General features: G+C 45.8%; 1 protein-coding gene across 1 annotated transcript in view; it reads right to left on the bottom strand.

Moving 5' to 3' along the window:
* Positions 1-7,889: 7,889 nt before the first annotated feature.
* FIGNL2 (fidgetin like 2) overlaps positions 7,890-15,862 on the bottom strand; it is a 64,640-nt gene continuing 56,667 nt past the window's right edge. The window contains exon 2 of the mRNA XM_056867065.1: positions 7,890-10,510. Coding sequence (XP_056723043.1) covers positions 8,340-10,499 — 2,160 coding nt within the window. The 5' untranslated portion in view covers positions 10,500-10,510 and the 3' untranslated portion in view covers positions 7,890-8,339. The remainder of the gene's footprint in view (positions 10,511-15,862) is intronic.

Genomic DNA, 15,862 nt, shown 5'->3' with positions numbered 1-15,862 from the left:
TGTTCTTTAAAACAGTATGGACTATGTGTGACTTTGCATTATATCTTAACATATTGCAAATCTGGGAACGACAACCGTCACAATATACACCCAAGCAGGTTCTCCCTTTAGATTCCTTACGCTACCATCCTGGTGAAATTTCCTTTTTAAAAGGTGAGGCTTTGTTTGGGAAAGCTTTCTGTAACTGGCACATGGAAGTGTTTGAATACTTTTTTGGTAGTGATGCTATACTCCCCACTATAGTTTTGTGCATATTCTGGTAGCATACTTAAAATAAAATACACTGTTAAGCAACAGCCACAGCTAAGATACATTAGGCAGATCATTAGGGGGAGGGCATCTTGGCCATCTTTTGGACATGGAGTAGGGGGTCACTGGGTGTGTGTGGGGAGAGGTAGTTGCGAATTTCCTGCATTGTGCAGAGGGTTGGACTAGATGACCCTGGTGGGTCCTTCCAACTCTGATTCTATTCTATGATTCTAAAAATGTTACCAGTTACTGGTAGGGAACACCTTCAGACTTTGCCATGTGAGATGTGGGTATGCTGTAATAGGCACTGAAATGCTTGTTTTGAAGCGCTAACTCATAGTAAACATGTAGGACATGTAGTATGCAAAAATGAATGAGGGAGATACTAACTCCGCACAACAGACAGCAGCCATAACAATTAGCTTGTTCTCTGTTGCTCCAGAGACTAGGACACGGAATAATGGATTTAAACTAATAGAAAAGTGATTCCACCTAAACATTAGGAAAACTTCTTGACGGTGAGGGCTGTTCGATAGTGGAATGCACTGCCTCGGAGGGTGGTGGAGTCCCCGTCTTTGGAGGTCTTTAAACAGAGGCTGGATGGCCATCTGTCGGGAGTGCTTTGATTGTGGGATCCTGCATGGTGGGGGGAGGGTTGGGGTCACTGGGGATGTGGGGGGGGTAGTTGTTAATTTCCTGCATTGGGCAGGGGGTTGGACTAGATGACCCTGGTGGTCCCTTCCAACTCTATGATCCTATGATTCTATATGTTGTTCCACACCATCCAAAGAAATGTGGACTTTTAAATAACCACAGGACTCTTGAAATGGCACAGACAGAGAGAGATACACACAAAGACATGGCCACACATCATTTAACAGAACGATTAAAAGTATTTGCTGTGATGAGAATGAGAAGGTTATTTTTGAGAGTGCTCCACTGTATAGCTTCCTAGGTGGAGCCCCCAAGCTGCACCAGAAATCCAGAGCAGTGGGGCTGAAGCTGTTGGCACCAAAATGGATACAAACACATATGCTCAAAATGTTGGAAGCAGCTTGATCTGTCCCCTTTTCAATGAGCATTGTGCAAGTACACAACCTTCCAGAAGCAGCTGCCCCCCTCCCAAAAAAGAGGAAGTGCTAAGTCTCTCTTCTTAACTACTCTTATGCTCTCCCTCTGGCCAGTTTCCTTCTACCTCCTCCACCCCATGGAAGCCTCTGCCATCATCCAAGAGAGCTAAATGGAACGTCCGTGCTCAGAGACAGTAGACCTGAATATTGAAATACTGAATCAACAGGGCAACACTATTGTCCTTATAGGCCAGAAACTGAGTGGTCGGGGGAAGTGGAATCTGAACCCCACACACCAGCATCTTTCCATCACTTCCTCTTAAATTAGTTCCCCCAACAGCACTTCCACTGCCATAGATTCATTCCCACCAGATTCCCCACTTCATTTCCCCACCACTGTTTCCCACTTACAGCAGACAGAATTCCCTTTCCCTCACTCGTGTCAATAAGACAGTCTGGACTAGTATTTCTCTTATGCAGTCTGATCCTGCATTAACCCCATAGTTGCTTCACTGCTCCCTCCATCCTCCGTATTATAAGAGACCAAGTATGTGTGTTTTTGTGTGTGTGGGGGGGAGGGCAGCCATCATGCCAGTGACAAGGCAGGCTCTTTCCCCCAGCCTTTCTCCATGGCCCATGCATACAAAACACATGGACACCCACTAACAGGGCCCAAGTTTTGCCTATGGGGCAGATGAGGAGCAAATGCCAGTTGCACACTGCTGCCACCACCTCGGTCTAGTTCGCACGGGCCAGCGAATTAAGTGAGCAGGAAGTGCTACAATTAGGAAATGGCAGTATAGACTGCACCACTTAAGACTGCAAACATTAAACCTTTGAACAAATAATTTTAAAGACCATACAGGAGAGGGTAGGTGTCATGGCATAGCCCGATCTCGTCAGATCCAGTCAGCTAAGCAGGGTTGGTACTTAAAAGGGAGACTGCCAAGGAAGTCTCAGTGATTGGCATGAGGCTGGGATAAACAAAGGTTACAGAAGCAGAAACACAATGGGGATGGTGGAATTTTTCACTGACCAAAATTGCATTGATGTAGAAGTTATGCAGGGCCTGGCAAAGAAGTTCATGGAGGCTCAAAAGCCTCCATACTTCCCAGCAACAGAAAGTTGCCCCGATACAAGACAGCTCCATCTTTTTGAAGTTTTTTATTTTTCTGGAGTGTCCCGCAGAGCATTGGTCTTCAACCTTCCTAGCCTCAGGACTCTTGTAAAGAGGGACAGCCCGAGTAATGGCCTCATTGGTGTCAAGGACAGGCCAGTGGCAGCTGGCTGAGAGATGGGTTCAGGAAACACTGGCAAGTTCTAGGAGTGTGCCACAGTGAGGATCAAGCTACAGGTCAGAGCCACAGAGGAATCTTCTCCTCTGCGGAATGACCTTGCTGCTTCTCCTCTTTGTCTGCACGCAAAGAAGACAGGTGTGGCTCCTTTGCACCCTGGCAGCTGATCCTCCCAAAAAGCAACTGCAACAGCAAAAAAGAATGGAAGGGTTATAGGGGCTTACAACCCAGTAGGTGGGGCTCCTGACCCTCACAGGCTGGAGACCATGAATGCTGAACATCCAAGGGGGAAAGCCATGTGGATATCTGTGGGGCTGCTAATGAAGAACCAACAGGTGGGGCAGCTCAAATCAAAATAAATTGGAGGATACAGCTCCCCAACTAGGCTCTGGTGGGATAAGGGGAAAGGTGGTATGGATGAGAAAGATTGGCTTGGGCCACTCTGGGGGGGGGGGTGGAAATCACTGAGCCAATGAATACCCATGAAGAGTACAAGGCAGAAGCTTGCTTGTTCTTGACAGAGGAAGGGATGGTGCTGCTGCTGGAATGCTATATAAACCTCTCTCTAGTCTGAGTGACAAGTGAAGTTATTTTTCCTCTGTAAAACAAGCACCACCTTTACAGGTATATTCATCCAAGGTGACACAACTTCAGGCAGCATTCAGACATTACAAACAAAGAGGTTTTACTTGTGATGAAAGTGCACTTTGGCTTCTTGTTGTGCTCACACATGGTGGTCAATGGAAGACTTCTTGGTTTCAGAAATCTTCCAAGTCCAATTCATCATGACTTCCAAATGAAGACACAGTGGGGAAAGGCTTAAAGTGCCCCTTCCTGCCCAATTCCCCCTGCAAATGTTCTTTCTCACACATGCACGTTATAAGCCAAACACAGGGTTGGAAATAAACGGTTTAATCCTGGTTTAGAATCCCAGTGTGTAGAGAAGAAACAAACTCCTGTTTGTTCAGGTATCTGCATTTCAATGACATGAAAAACAGGAAATAGACTGAAGAGTTCTGAAAGCAGGAAGTCTTTGATAGTGCTCCATGCCTGAGAGAGGGGCTAGGAGACAAGCAAGGGTTTCCAACTCCAGTTTTGCCTTGCAACGTTAACTCCTTCCTGATCAATATTTTAATTGCTGTTCTTATGTCTTTTACATATTGTAGCTCCGTTTTAACGAAGTGGGTGTTTTGGGGAGGGTTAGTTTTAATAATTTTAAAATGGGATTTTATCAGGAATGCTTCAGTTTGTTAGCTATCGTGGTGGCCCACGTGAGGGCAGAATAGTGGCATATAATTTTTTTAAAAATAAACAATAACATGTGGCTTTGGGGGATTTGCAGGGAGAATTGGGCAGGTAGAGGTGTTTAAGTCGCCTCCATGATTCTCCCTTGCAACTTCTCCCCTGGTCAGTTTATTCCTGCCCTCTCCCATCTAGTCCTTAGGCTTGAAATAAGGCTTTCTGGGAGGCAAGTGGCCTAGGCAGTGTAGCTGTGTGTGATCAGTGGTAGTGGTTAAGCCCCCCCCCAAAAGTGCTGGTCTCCCCTGCTAATGCCCTGCCTCCTACACATACACTGCATTAACATCGCATGGTGAACACGCTTAGGAAATGAGCATTTGCCAAGGAAATGTGTCATTCTGCCCTTGACCTGTAATTCTGGGAAGTGCAAAGGGAAGTCCCCGATTTCAAGCTGCTTCCTCCCACTCTTAAGCATTTAACAGTCACTAGAAATCAGACCCAGCGACTAAACACCTCAAGACAAGTCAGAAAGAAAAACCAGCACATGAGCATAGCTCAAGCACGCAGGAGCAAATGAACGAGATGTGAATTCTCACACCAAAGAGGCCATCTTTTCTAAGGAAAAAAAATAGAAAAATGTTACAACTACTTTTCTTGTGATGAGAGTTATATAATTCCAAAATAAAGTGCTATCAGATTTTCTTATTACAAACTTTTAAAATTCAAGTCCCTTGAATTATGGCTGATTTTTAAAAACTTAGAAAGGTCAATTTGTTCTTGGAGACTTCCAAAGATTACCATTTCTACAACACCTACCACCTTCAAATCAAACCCCCCCTTTTTTTTCTAAAATAGAAATTAACTGGACAGAATGTCATGATCTTGATTGTCCCAAAACTATTACACTGAAGATTTAGTGCAGCTCTCTTGATGACTTTTAAAGGGAGACTGAGGTGAAACCACAGGTTAACGGCAGATGGGCCACTTTGCAACTCACATTTTAGGTGTACATTTAAGGGCCAAACAGTCATCAAAGGTGTATCTCCATTCCCCACCCTTTAAAAAAAGAAAGAAAAAGAAACCATGGACAGAGAAAATTCGGAACACAGAGCTGGAGTGTGCGGAGGGGGCTGCTTAACCCTTTCCTTTCCTGCCATTTGTTCATTCAAACCTGATTCCCACCCCACTGCTTTTCCACCAGCACAGGAGGAAGATTCAGAGGAGTATCTCAGCTCCCTGTTGAGTGTTTTCTTAGTAGCCAATTTGAGTCTGCCCCGTGTAATGTGTTCAGTGATTGGTAATGTCAAGTGCTGTGCTCACGTGAAAGAGCCATTATTGACTAAACATGACATATTCTAGCTAGCCCACCTCAAACAAGAGGTTTTCCTAATGACAGTTCACACTATTTAGCTGTTAAGTCATCAGTTTGTTGCACTTCAAATATGCAAAGGGCTTAGCAATGTTTGCCTCACAAAGTCTGTGACACCAGTTGCCATTATTTCCATTATACAAAGGTGTATGTGTGTGGTGGGGACAACTGAGACTCAAACACTGTGACTCACCACAGCTCATGAGATTCACAGCTAAGTTGGGATTTCAACCTAGGTTTCACTGTTCATCTCTCTATCTGGTGTTAAGTGCTTTGGCTTCTCAGATACTTAAGTGAAAGCAGAATGAAATCTTTCCGTTCAGAAAAAGAATTTTCTAAAGCTTTGCCCCCAATGATCTTTGTGCAGAATTCTTTAAGTGATCCGCAGTGCTCTCAGTAGCCACAAAGAACATATGAGAAATCTGACTAAGGAGCGTGACCATCCTAACATGCTCCACAACGGCTTCCACTGCCAGGGCCTTCCCAATGATTGGAGGAGAAACAATTTTCTACTATCCACCATTCAGTTGTCACCTGCTCCTTCATAACAGGGTATGTACAAGTAAGCCTTGTTGTGGGGGAGAAGCAAAGAGGTAGTTTTGCTGCATGGGTACACAGATGGCTAGGTCTTCAGCTCAAGCACAGGTTTTAAAAATGATTGCTTCCACATTGGTGTTTTGCTCCACCCAGGCTCTCAAACTGGAGTGGGTCCTTTTGGAGCACCCACACAATGTCACCTTGCAGTTGTCCCCCTTCCATGGTTTCTCCTGGTTTGCACCAATGTTTCCCAAACCCTCTTCAATCTGATATTTTTGGAAAGAAGGGTTTGCCCACTGTGTGGACAGGAAGGAGTAGATTCTTGAACCTCCCCATCCACATTGACTCCACTTTCCCTCAGTATCCCCTCACTATTTCCCCCCTGTGGATGCTCCACTGCTGTGGCACAACAGGGAATCACCATCATGTGGAAGCAACCACATTCTACATACTGAATGGAGTGGAGCGTCTGGTCTCCATCTCTGCATTTTACACTCCGGTCCCATTAACACTTCTATCAGAACTCTTAGAACAGGGAACATTATCCAAAGATGGCCTCAATTTCACTCGTCTTCCCCAACTAAAAGTATCAAAAGTTCTATTTATATAGCAATCATTTTTTTCATAACAGAATTAATCTACATAGAGGGGTTAAAAAAGAATCTCACTATTTCTAAGTCCAAGATATTTGTAGCTGGCTGCACATACTAGAATCCAAGCTCAAAAACACCAAATACCAGTCTCATGGAGGTGTAGCTCTGTCAGAAGAAAAAGACTTGCAGAACAATCTCAGAAGGAAGCCCAATAGAACTTTAGCCCTCCATACAACCTATCAGTGCAGTCCTAAACAGAGTTATATTAGAAGGGTGTAACTCTATTTAGAGTATTTTCATAAGCAAGGTATACACTGGTCTTATTTGAATCCATTTGTTAATTTGAATGCCATAATCTACCCTGGCTAACATGGCTGTTTGCATTTGTATGAACAATTGTTAAGAGTTCACGTGTGAGTGACAGTGAGAGGTGTTCAAGTCAACTAAAGGAAACATCCGTAGCCTACTTGCAAGGGAGATGGGCCCTAAATTGGCTCATGCAGGAGGCAACGGATTTTAATAGACTCCAACACAGTGTCCAGACTATTGCACAGCAAATTGAGACTGAACAATAGCAAACATGAGCCTTCGCAAAGTATAATAGTACAGGGCCAAGTAAGTGTGAGAAGAGGGCTATTCCAAATACACAAGCTATGATTTTCATCTGTGGAGTACTGGAAAGGACAACCTATGTGTGTACAGGGGTGTCACCTTTTAAAGAAGAAAAGTCTTTAGTACAGTTTCACAACCTCGTGCACATCCTTTAAAATACCACTGCAGTCAGGAATATGTCATAAGTACTCGTTTTGCCTCAAATTACACTTTGGGAAGCTTAAACTAGTATTTTTCTTGGCTTATTAGAACAGATTGGAAAGCTCCTGTTAGGACATAAGAGCGGAAAATGCTCAGAATTTGGAAATGTAATAGAAAGGTTCCTTCAAAAAGTGGTACTAGCCATGGCTTTATAAACTACAACACTAATACTTCTTACCATTTGAAGACACATTACTCCACCAAAATGCTATGGTAAAAATGTTTTCTTTAAAAAACAAATAAAAGTTATGGCATAACATATTGTGAAAAGCCCCTGAAATACATTCAACTTTCATCTTTGTAACAACTTCAAGTTTATTCTTTTTTGCCTTTAATATGGAACTCAAATGTGCATTAAAGTACATTTGTAATCCCTCCAGATCATTTTAATTTTCCTTGAGTTTTTTTCTTTTTAAAAAAAATCTTTTTTTGTTTTGAGGTAAATTATTTTTCCTGAGTAGTTAAAAAAAGGGAAAAATCACTACATACATTACAAAAATAAAAAGGCCTAGTATATTAAACGGTCTACATTAAAAAAAATCCAAAACCCCTTCCCTCAAAACCCATTGATGCCATTTTTTTTCAATAATGGTGTTCTTGATGGCTTTAAAGAGAACCTAGGGTACAATATACTCCCCCAGGAATTAGCCTATTGTGGTATGGTGTATTGAATGACACATAGTGCCATGCCAAAGGAAGTTAAGGAGCAATAAGAGTTAAGAGAAATATTCAAGAGGTACAGTATTAAAAAAGAATGGGGAAGGGGGACAATACCTGGCTGAACACTTTACAATGCTGGTATGGAAAGGGCTGACTGGGAAAACAGATTAATAATAAATAGGTTATCCTGAGTTCATTGCGCAACTACTTTCCATTAACATAAGAAACCCAACAACCACCGCACAGTCAAACTTTCAGACATTTTTAGAAAACAAAAATGTGGGTCAATCAATATAGGGAAGTTCTTGCATTCAAAAAGTGTGACTTTCCAAAAGATAAGAATGACTCCTCACCCATCTCTGTTTCTCACTGATGGGTGGCATGCCATCTCTTGGAAACTGTAGCACTCAATGCCACAAAGCTTCAACAGCAAAAGGAACTTCTTTAAAACCTCAAAAGCTCCCAACAGCTTTCACTCAAGAGATCCAAGGTGATCTACAGGAAGCAATGGCCACTAATGCTGAGAACCATACATTTTATCCCATTCCATATACAAGTCAAGCTCCTTCTGAGAGACAGCAGGGTGGATCTTGCAGAAAATGCTTTCAAAATCCTTGTAGGAGGTGGGCTGAAGCTGGCCTGGCAGGTTGTGCAGCTTGTTTGCCCCAGCCTGCTGACAAAGCTGAAGGAGCTCGCTACCTGAATAACTCTCGGTGAGTTGTACGATAGAGGCCATCTCCCGCTCACTGAGACAGTAATTTTGCTGGGCCAGAGCGTGGTGCAGGATCTGCCGCCTGGCAACACTATCTGGTGGGGAAATGTAGAAACGCTTAGCAAACCTCCTCTGGGTGGCTTCATCAAGGTTGCCAGGCCTGGTGGTTGTTGCTATGACAACCACGCTCTGCTCGCCTGAGGTAGCAAGGTTATCCAGGTAGGAGAGGAGCTGGGACTTCAGGATAGCTGAGTCTTCCAGGAATGATTCTACATCTATGAGGAGAACGACAGAAGGCTGACGACAGTTGGCCACAAAGAAAGTCGCCTGTAGGATCTTTTCAGCTTCAGCCTTCCACTTTGAGACCAAAGCTGTCCCACTGAGCTTCAGCAGGGTGGATCCCAGCTGTGTAGAAATACACCTGCTCAGCAGGGTCTTCCCTACACCACGAGGCCCAAATAGCAGGATGGTTTTGGGTGGGCGGCTTGCCCCAGTGTAAGCTCCTGGCCTCAGAATGGGCCACACCAGCTCTTCCTCTATGACAGCTTTGACAGAGACTTGCCCAGCGATATCTGTCCACTGTACTGGTGGGCCACAGTCAATTATTTTGTTGTTCACCAGCTCCAGAACGAAAGGGTCCATGGCTTTTGGCTGCTCTTCTACTGTCGGGTCACTGTTGTCACTGCTAAATGTTGGTGGTTTGGACTGCATCCTGAGAGAAAAGGAATCTCCCCCATGCTCACCATTGGCAGTAGGAGGAGTGAATTTCTCAAAGCTCTCGCTGGGTCTCAGCGGGGCTTCACCAACATTGTAAGCTGGAGAAACCAGTCCTTTCATGGGCTGGCTGCTGTATTTCCCAACAGGCTCCTCTGAAGCCACTGTTGTCACTGCTACTCCCGATCCCGCTGGCCTTTTGCCCCCTTTGAAAGGCACCTCAGAGCTTCGGTTGAATCCATTCCCTCTACATTCACCACTGTCGGACATCTGATATGGGGACTTTGGTTGCTCATAGCTGTATTTTCGATACCTGCCTTCGCCATCATCCTCACTACCAGCGATATCAAAGGCTTTCCTTTTCAGAGAGCTCCCTGACTCACCACTGAGCGGAGGCACTGTGAGGGAGCTCTGGTAGCTGTACCCAGGGACCACAGGGGGTCGAGAGGATGGGGGAATGGGTGTAGGGGCAGCAATACCTGAGGGTAAATATGAGGCTGATGGATGGGGAGGATGGATGGTGCCATAGCTGGGCTGTGGTGGGTAGCTGCCTGAAGCATAGTTGTACATAGGTCCTGAGGGGCTGTAGCTGGGGACAAGAGTTGTGGAAGGATGGCTAGGTTGTAGGAGGCCTGAGCTATGCAGGGTAGATGGGTGAGGAGGTGGAAGCGCTGAAGCAGGCTGGCTACAGTAGCCTGATGGCAGGTAGGCCCCACTGTAGCCGGAGGGATACTCCTGAGATGCCCCAAGAGTTCCAGAAGTGGTGGGTCCTCCACAAGAGTTACTGGGATAAATTGAATCAGAGAGATTGCTAGCAACCACAGGGGAGGTGCCAATACCATTACCAGGAGCGACAGCAGGAGGCACAATCACTTTGGAGCTGGATAATCCATCGTGAATTGGAGTCAGAGGGTAGGCCCCTTCTGAGGTGTGTGCCATTGGCCAAGGCTCCATCTCACCCTTCTGACCATTGAGTGGTCCAAAAGTGCCATCCCCATAGGTGTTGAGTACTGATGGCCTGTCGTAGGGAGAGTCCAGTACTCCAGAGTACTTCTCAGCATACCTCTTCAAGAGGTTGGAAGCAGTCAGAGCAGAGATGTCATCATTGGCCCAGGCATAGTTGAAGCGCTGCCGGCTGCTGTGGTAGAGGTCAGACTTATGCGCAGGTGAGGAGGTTGTAGAGGAGACATCAAGATGCTGCTCCGGCCACTGATTCAGAGGCTGAGCATGCTCTGGTGTCCAGTGCATCTTTGATAGAGCTAGGAAAAGAGGAAAAAAGAAAGCAAGAATTAGATGTTGTCTGGTAGAGAAATACCCTTATGAAATAAGTCTTAAAGATAACCACTGGCATCATATTATTATCGATCACCTCCCCAGAAATACCAGCATACAAAGTGTGGCAACATTAAGCACCGACTCTGTTAGGTTGAAAATTAGTGACTTGTCCAAAGCCGCAGAATGAGTTTCATGGCTGAAGACCCAGTGGTCAATAAATTCTTTCTAATTACTACTTGATCAACCTCCCTATAATGTACTAAGTTAAAGGAAAAATTTTTTGGGGGGGAATGCATCTTGCCATTACACGTAGACTGCAAAGGGTGATCCCTTCGGATATGAGATGTCCAGAACAGGGATAAAACATGGCCACAATCCATGACCATCAGCACCTTCCATTGGTGGTTTACTGGAGCCAGATCACTAAGCTATCCACTACAGCCCCAATATTTCTTTCCTAGTTAGTCACAGCCTCTTTAGATTCCCTCTCCGTTGCTTGTATCCATTGTAAAAACTGCCTGTTTATTCTTACTCTCTACTTCCAGTCCCTAACTGAACGTCCTTTTTAATTTTATTTACTTCATTGGTTCTTGTAGGTTATCCGGGCTGTGTAACCGTGGTCTTGGTATTTTCTTTCCTGACGTTTCGCCCGCCTGCGGAAAGAAAATACCAAGACCACGGTTACACAGCCCGGATAACCTACAAGAACCAATGAACTCTGACCGTGAAAGCCTTCGACAATATTTATTTACTTCATTTATATCCTGCCTTTCTCCCCAATGGAGACCAAAGAGGCTTAAATTGTTCTCCTCTCCTCCATTTTATCCTCACAACCCTGTGGAGTAATTTAGACTGACAGTGTTTGGCTGGCCCAAGGTCAACCAGCAAGCTTCCATGGGAAAGTGGGGCTTCAAACCTGGGTCTCCCAGATCCTAGTCTGACACTCTAACCACTACACCACACTGGTTCTCTGTCTTTATGCCAGTGTTGTTAAATCTACTCAGGAACCTCTGATGAGGGATTTGTCAAAAGCTGTAGTCCAAGGATTAAAAAAACAACTACTACTACTGCTACTAGAACAGGGATGGGGAACCTCAGGCCCGGGGCCGTATGCGGCCCCCGAGGACATTTTTTGTGGCCCTTGGCATCTCCGGGAACCCTGCCGCGGAGGAGGGGCACAGGGCGGCCCTCCCTGAGGGTGTTCCAGGGGCCACGGCTTACAGGGGCGCTGTAGCACCCTTTGGACCTCCTCTCACCGACTGTCGGTTGTTGGTCGGTAAGAGGGGAGGGGGAGGGACGCTTCCCAAGGCTGCCCCCTACAGCCGCGGCGTGCAGGAACACAGCGGCACATTGTAAGCCCCTCTCGCTGCCTGTTGGCTGTTGAGCAGCGGGGGGGGGGGGAGAGGCCGGCAGCTCCCGGCAGCAGAGCTTGTATGCGGGAGCCGATCGGGCTTTGGGGGGGGGGCTTTTATGGACTCTGGGGGGGAGGGCATGGAGACTGGGGCCCGGTTGCTCGGGGCTCCCTGCGCCGAAGGGTGTGTGTGTGTGTGTGTGTGGGCGGGGGAGGTGGGGAGGCTGGGGTCCGGTCGCGCGAGCCGGCATGCGCAGGTGTGTGTGTGTGGTGGGGAGGCTTCTCTCTTCCTCTTTTTCTGTCACTTTCTCCTTTCTCTCCCTCTCTTTCTCCCTTTTTCTGTCTCTTTCTTTGTCTCCCTCCGTCCTTTTCTTTCTTTCTCCCCCTCTCTCCATTTCTTTCTCCCTTTCTCTCTCTTTCTCCCTCCCTCCCTTTTCCTCTTTCTGTTTTCCTTCCTCTCTTGCTGGCTGGGGCCCACCACTGGCTGCCCTCCAGCCTGGGAGGGGGGAGCGGGGGCGCCCTGAAGGCCTTCTCTGTGTAGCCTCCCCTGGGGTTGCCAACCTCCAGGTGATGGCTGGAGACCTGGCAACCCTAGCCTCTTCCCCCCCCCACCGGGAGATCTACACCTGGTATGGCCCCCAAAAGATGTTATAAATGTGCAAATGGCCCTTGGCAGGAAAAAGGTTCCCCACCTCTGTACTAGAAGAAGATTTGGTTTTTATATGCTGACTTTCTCTACCACTTAAGGGAGACTCAAACCTTACAATCACCTTCCCTTCCCCTCCTCACAACAGACACCCTGTGAGGTAGGTGGGGCTGAGAGAGCTCTAACAGAGCTGTAACTTGCCCAAGGTCACCCAGATGGCTTCCTGTGTAGAAGTGGGGAAACAAATGTAGTTCACCAGATTAGCCTCCACCGTTCATGTGGAGGAGTGGGGAATCAAACCCGGCTCTCCAGATCAGACTCCACCGCTCCAAACCAAGCTGGCTGTGCAAATCTCTGATTTGCTGCCATTCTGCGATGCCACCAAAGAACTTTGAATACCCAGAGCAGTGCTGCATTTTTAAAGATTTTTTTTTATTAATATGGTGACAACATAAGGCTAATTGGATCTACATGCATTTGTGTTTTTAGAAAAATAAATGAAACAGAAGGCGTACCTGAAGCATGAGGAAAGAGGTAAGATGAGCTGGCATGCATGTCTGTCAACCAAACTGCTCCTTACAACTTACAAAGATCTGCCTTTGCCTTAAAAGCCTCACACTTTTAAAATTAAAAGCAAAATCCCTTTCCTCTCACTACAATTGCTTATTACTCAGGATGTCTCATGTAGAGAAAGCCATACCGTCATTAATTGTTGCCACAAACAAGGGATGCAGAGACAGAACTTGACACTTCCTAATAGTGGTTATATTTGAACTGAAGAGAGATAATTACATTTGCCAAATTCTGCCCATCAAAAGCAAAGCTCATAGTATGAATTTCTCAGTAAATCTCCATTTCAGATAGTAGTATATGTATATTTCTAGATGTAAAACAGGGTTGTTCTTACTTGCACCTGTTGTTCATCAAGTAGTCACCTGTGCAGTGCCACATGGGTACTGTGTGTGCACAGGCATACCACAGAGAGGTTTTTGAAACTCAAAAAATGCCTGAGGGCACTCCGACCTCTTCCTCACACCGTTTCCTGAGTGTTGTCTACTCAGACTGGGAGTAGCTCTCCAGGGTCTCAGGTAGAGAGGTCTTTCACATCACCTACTTGACTGGTTCCTTTAACTGGAGATGCCGAGGATTGAACCTGGGACCTTCTGCATGCCAAGCAGATGCTCTATCACTGAGCCACAGCCCCTCCCCCTCTTCAGTTCTGAGACTTCCCAAGCTAAAGGACAGGAAGAATAACTACAAAGACAGTCAACTCAACATTGAATAGAACAGTAAAGATACTCTTAAAAGAACAGCAATGTCTAGTAAGAAAGAACAGTGTAAACAGGCAAGAGAAGGAATTAAGATCTCTCTATTGCTGTGGTCCCTGATCACTCTGCTGCTTCTTCTCTCTCGTCCATTCTTCCTCTTCCTCTTCTTTTCCTTTCCTTTTTTTTTTTTTTTTTTTTTTGCAGAAAAGTATGGTTAGCCCATCAGCTTAATTTGATTCTTCTTGGGCGGGCAAGATGCTCTCCATATCACAGAGCAGAAGGAACCCTCACAGTGAGTATCCAAGGTTCCGTTTTCACTCTGAGGAGGGCATCTTTTGGCTTGGGACCTCCAAAAGCTTCTTCCTTATTTGGGTGGGTCTAATTTATTTTCCATAACCTGCTGAAGCACCCTTCGACCAAACACTGTGTCTGCTGAGGAAAAGGCATTTAATTTGTAGTGCTTCATGAAAGCTGATATTGAAGACCATGTGACAGCCTTGCAAATCTCTTCAACTGATGCTTGCCTGTCAAAGGCCGCCGACATTGCTGCACTCTTAACTGAGAGGGAGGTAATACTCCTTGGGACTGGGATATTGCCAGCAATGTAACCTGTTCTATGCACTGATGTCTGATGGTATAACTTATCACTGCCCTGGATATGCCTTTGCCTCTACTTGGAGCAGTCAGAGATATGAAGAGTGCTTAGGACTTCCTGAAGGACTCGGTCCAGAGAATGTAGATCCCTTTAAGGTCTAACATGTGCCACTCCTTTTCCCTAGGATGGTTTGGCTGAGGGCAAAAGGAAGGCAAGTGAATCTCCTGAGCATGATGAAAGGTAGAATTCACTTTGGGCATGAAGGTGGGATCAGGACGCAGGACAACTTTGTCTTTAGGGAAAATGCAGAGACCCTTGTTGACCAAAAGTGCTCGGATAACCTTCTAGTTGATTTCACTGCTTTGAGAAATAGCACCTTCATGTGTATCCACTTAAGAGGAACTTCTCTCAGGGGTTCAAACGGAGGCTTAGTTAGGGCATTAAGTACCACAGGGAGAGACCATGTGGGAGACCTATGGACAGGTGGATTGAGATACACCCCTCAAATGGGCTTGATATGTGGGTGTTTTGTGAGTGGAAAATCAGATATGGTAGGAATGACTGTAGAGATAGCTACCACCTGTCTATGCAAGGTGGAGGCCTTCAAGTTTTGCCTCACTCCATCTTGCAAAAAGGCCAATATCTGTCCCATATTAGGTTTGATTTGGTCCACTCTCTTCCGCTGGCACCACCGAAAGAACACCTTCTAGGATGTGTTATAAATGATTCTGGTCAATGTTCTTCTGGAGGCTAGATTAATATCAGCTACCTCAGGGTCTTAGCCAAGATCTAAAAGCCAGTTCCTTTCAATGCCCAAGCAGTCAGACAAAACCAACTCAGGTCTGGATGCCTAACTGGATGTTGGTGAAGCATGTCCGGTGTTACTAGGAGTTGCCATGGTTCCTGCATCGACATCTCCATCAGGGATGCGAACCATGATCTTTGAGGCCATTCCTAAACTATGAGGATGACTGATGCCCTCTCCTGGCGTATTTTCCTGAGCACCTTTGGAATGGTGGGTAGAGGTAGAAATGTGCATTTGGAGTTGAGGGTTACTGTCTGCTCCGCTGCAGTGGGTTGGTACCTGCTGAAGAATCTCTGAAGTTGCCGATTTTTTGCTGACATGAACAGATCCACTCTTAGAATTCCAAACCTTGATATCATCCTCTAGAACAGCTCTTCTTTGAGTTTTGATGTTCCTATGACTTAGCCAGTCTGCTTGAATGTTGAGTATACCTTGGATGTGTTCTGCCTGGATCAAAGCTATTTGACATTCTGCCCAATTCAGGATGAGCTTGGCATCTCAATGGAGAGAGGAAGACCTGGAGCCCCCCTGCTTGTTTATATGGGCAGAAATATTGTCTGTCCTTATTAATATGTGTTGCCCTGTGATCTGGTGCCAGAATGCTAGGAATGCCCTGTAGATTGCTCTAAATTCTAGCACATTTATGGTCAGCTTGTTTTCCTTCTTGGACC

The sequence above is a fragment of the Euleptes europaea genome, chromosome 1 (assembly GCF_029931775.1).
Source record: "Euleptes europaea isolate rEulEur1 chromosome 1, rEulEur1.hap1, whole genome shotgun sequence".
Lineage (NCBI taxonomy): Eukaryota > Metazoa > Chordata > Lepidosauria > Squamata > Sphaerodactylidae > Euleptes > Euleptes europaea.
This window is presented reverse-complemented; position numbering and strand designations above follow the sequence as displayed.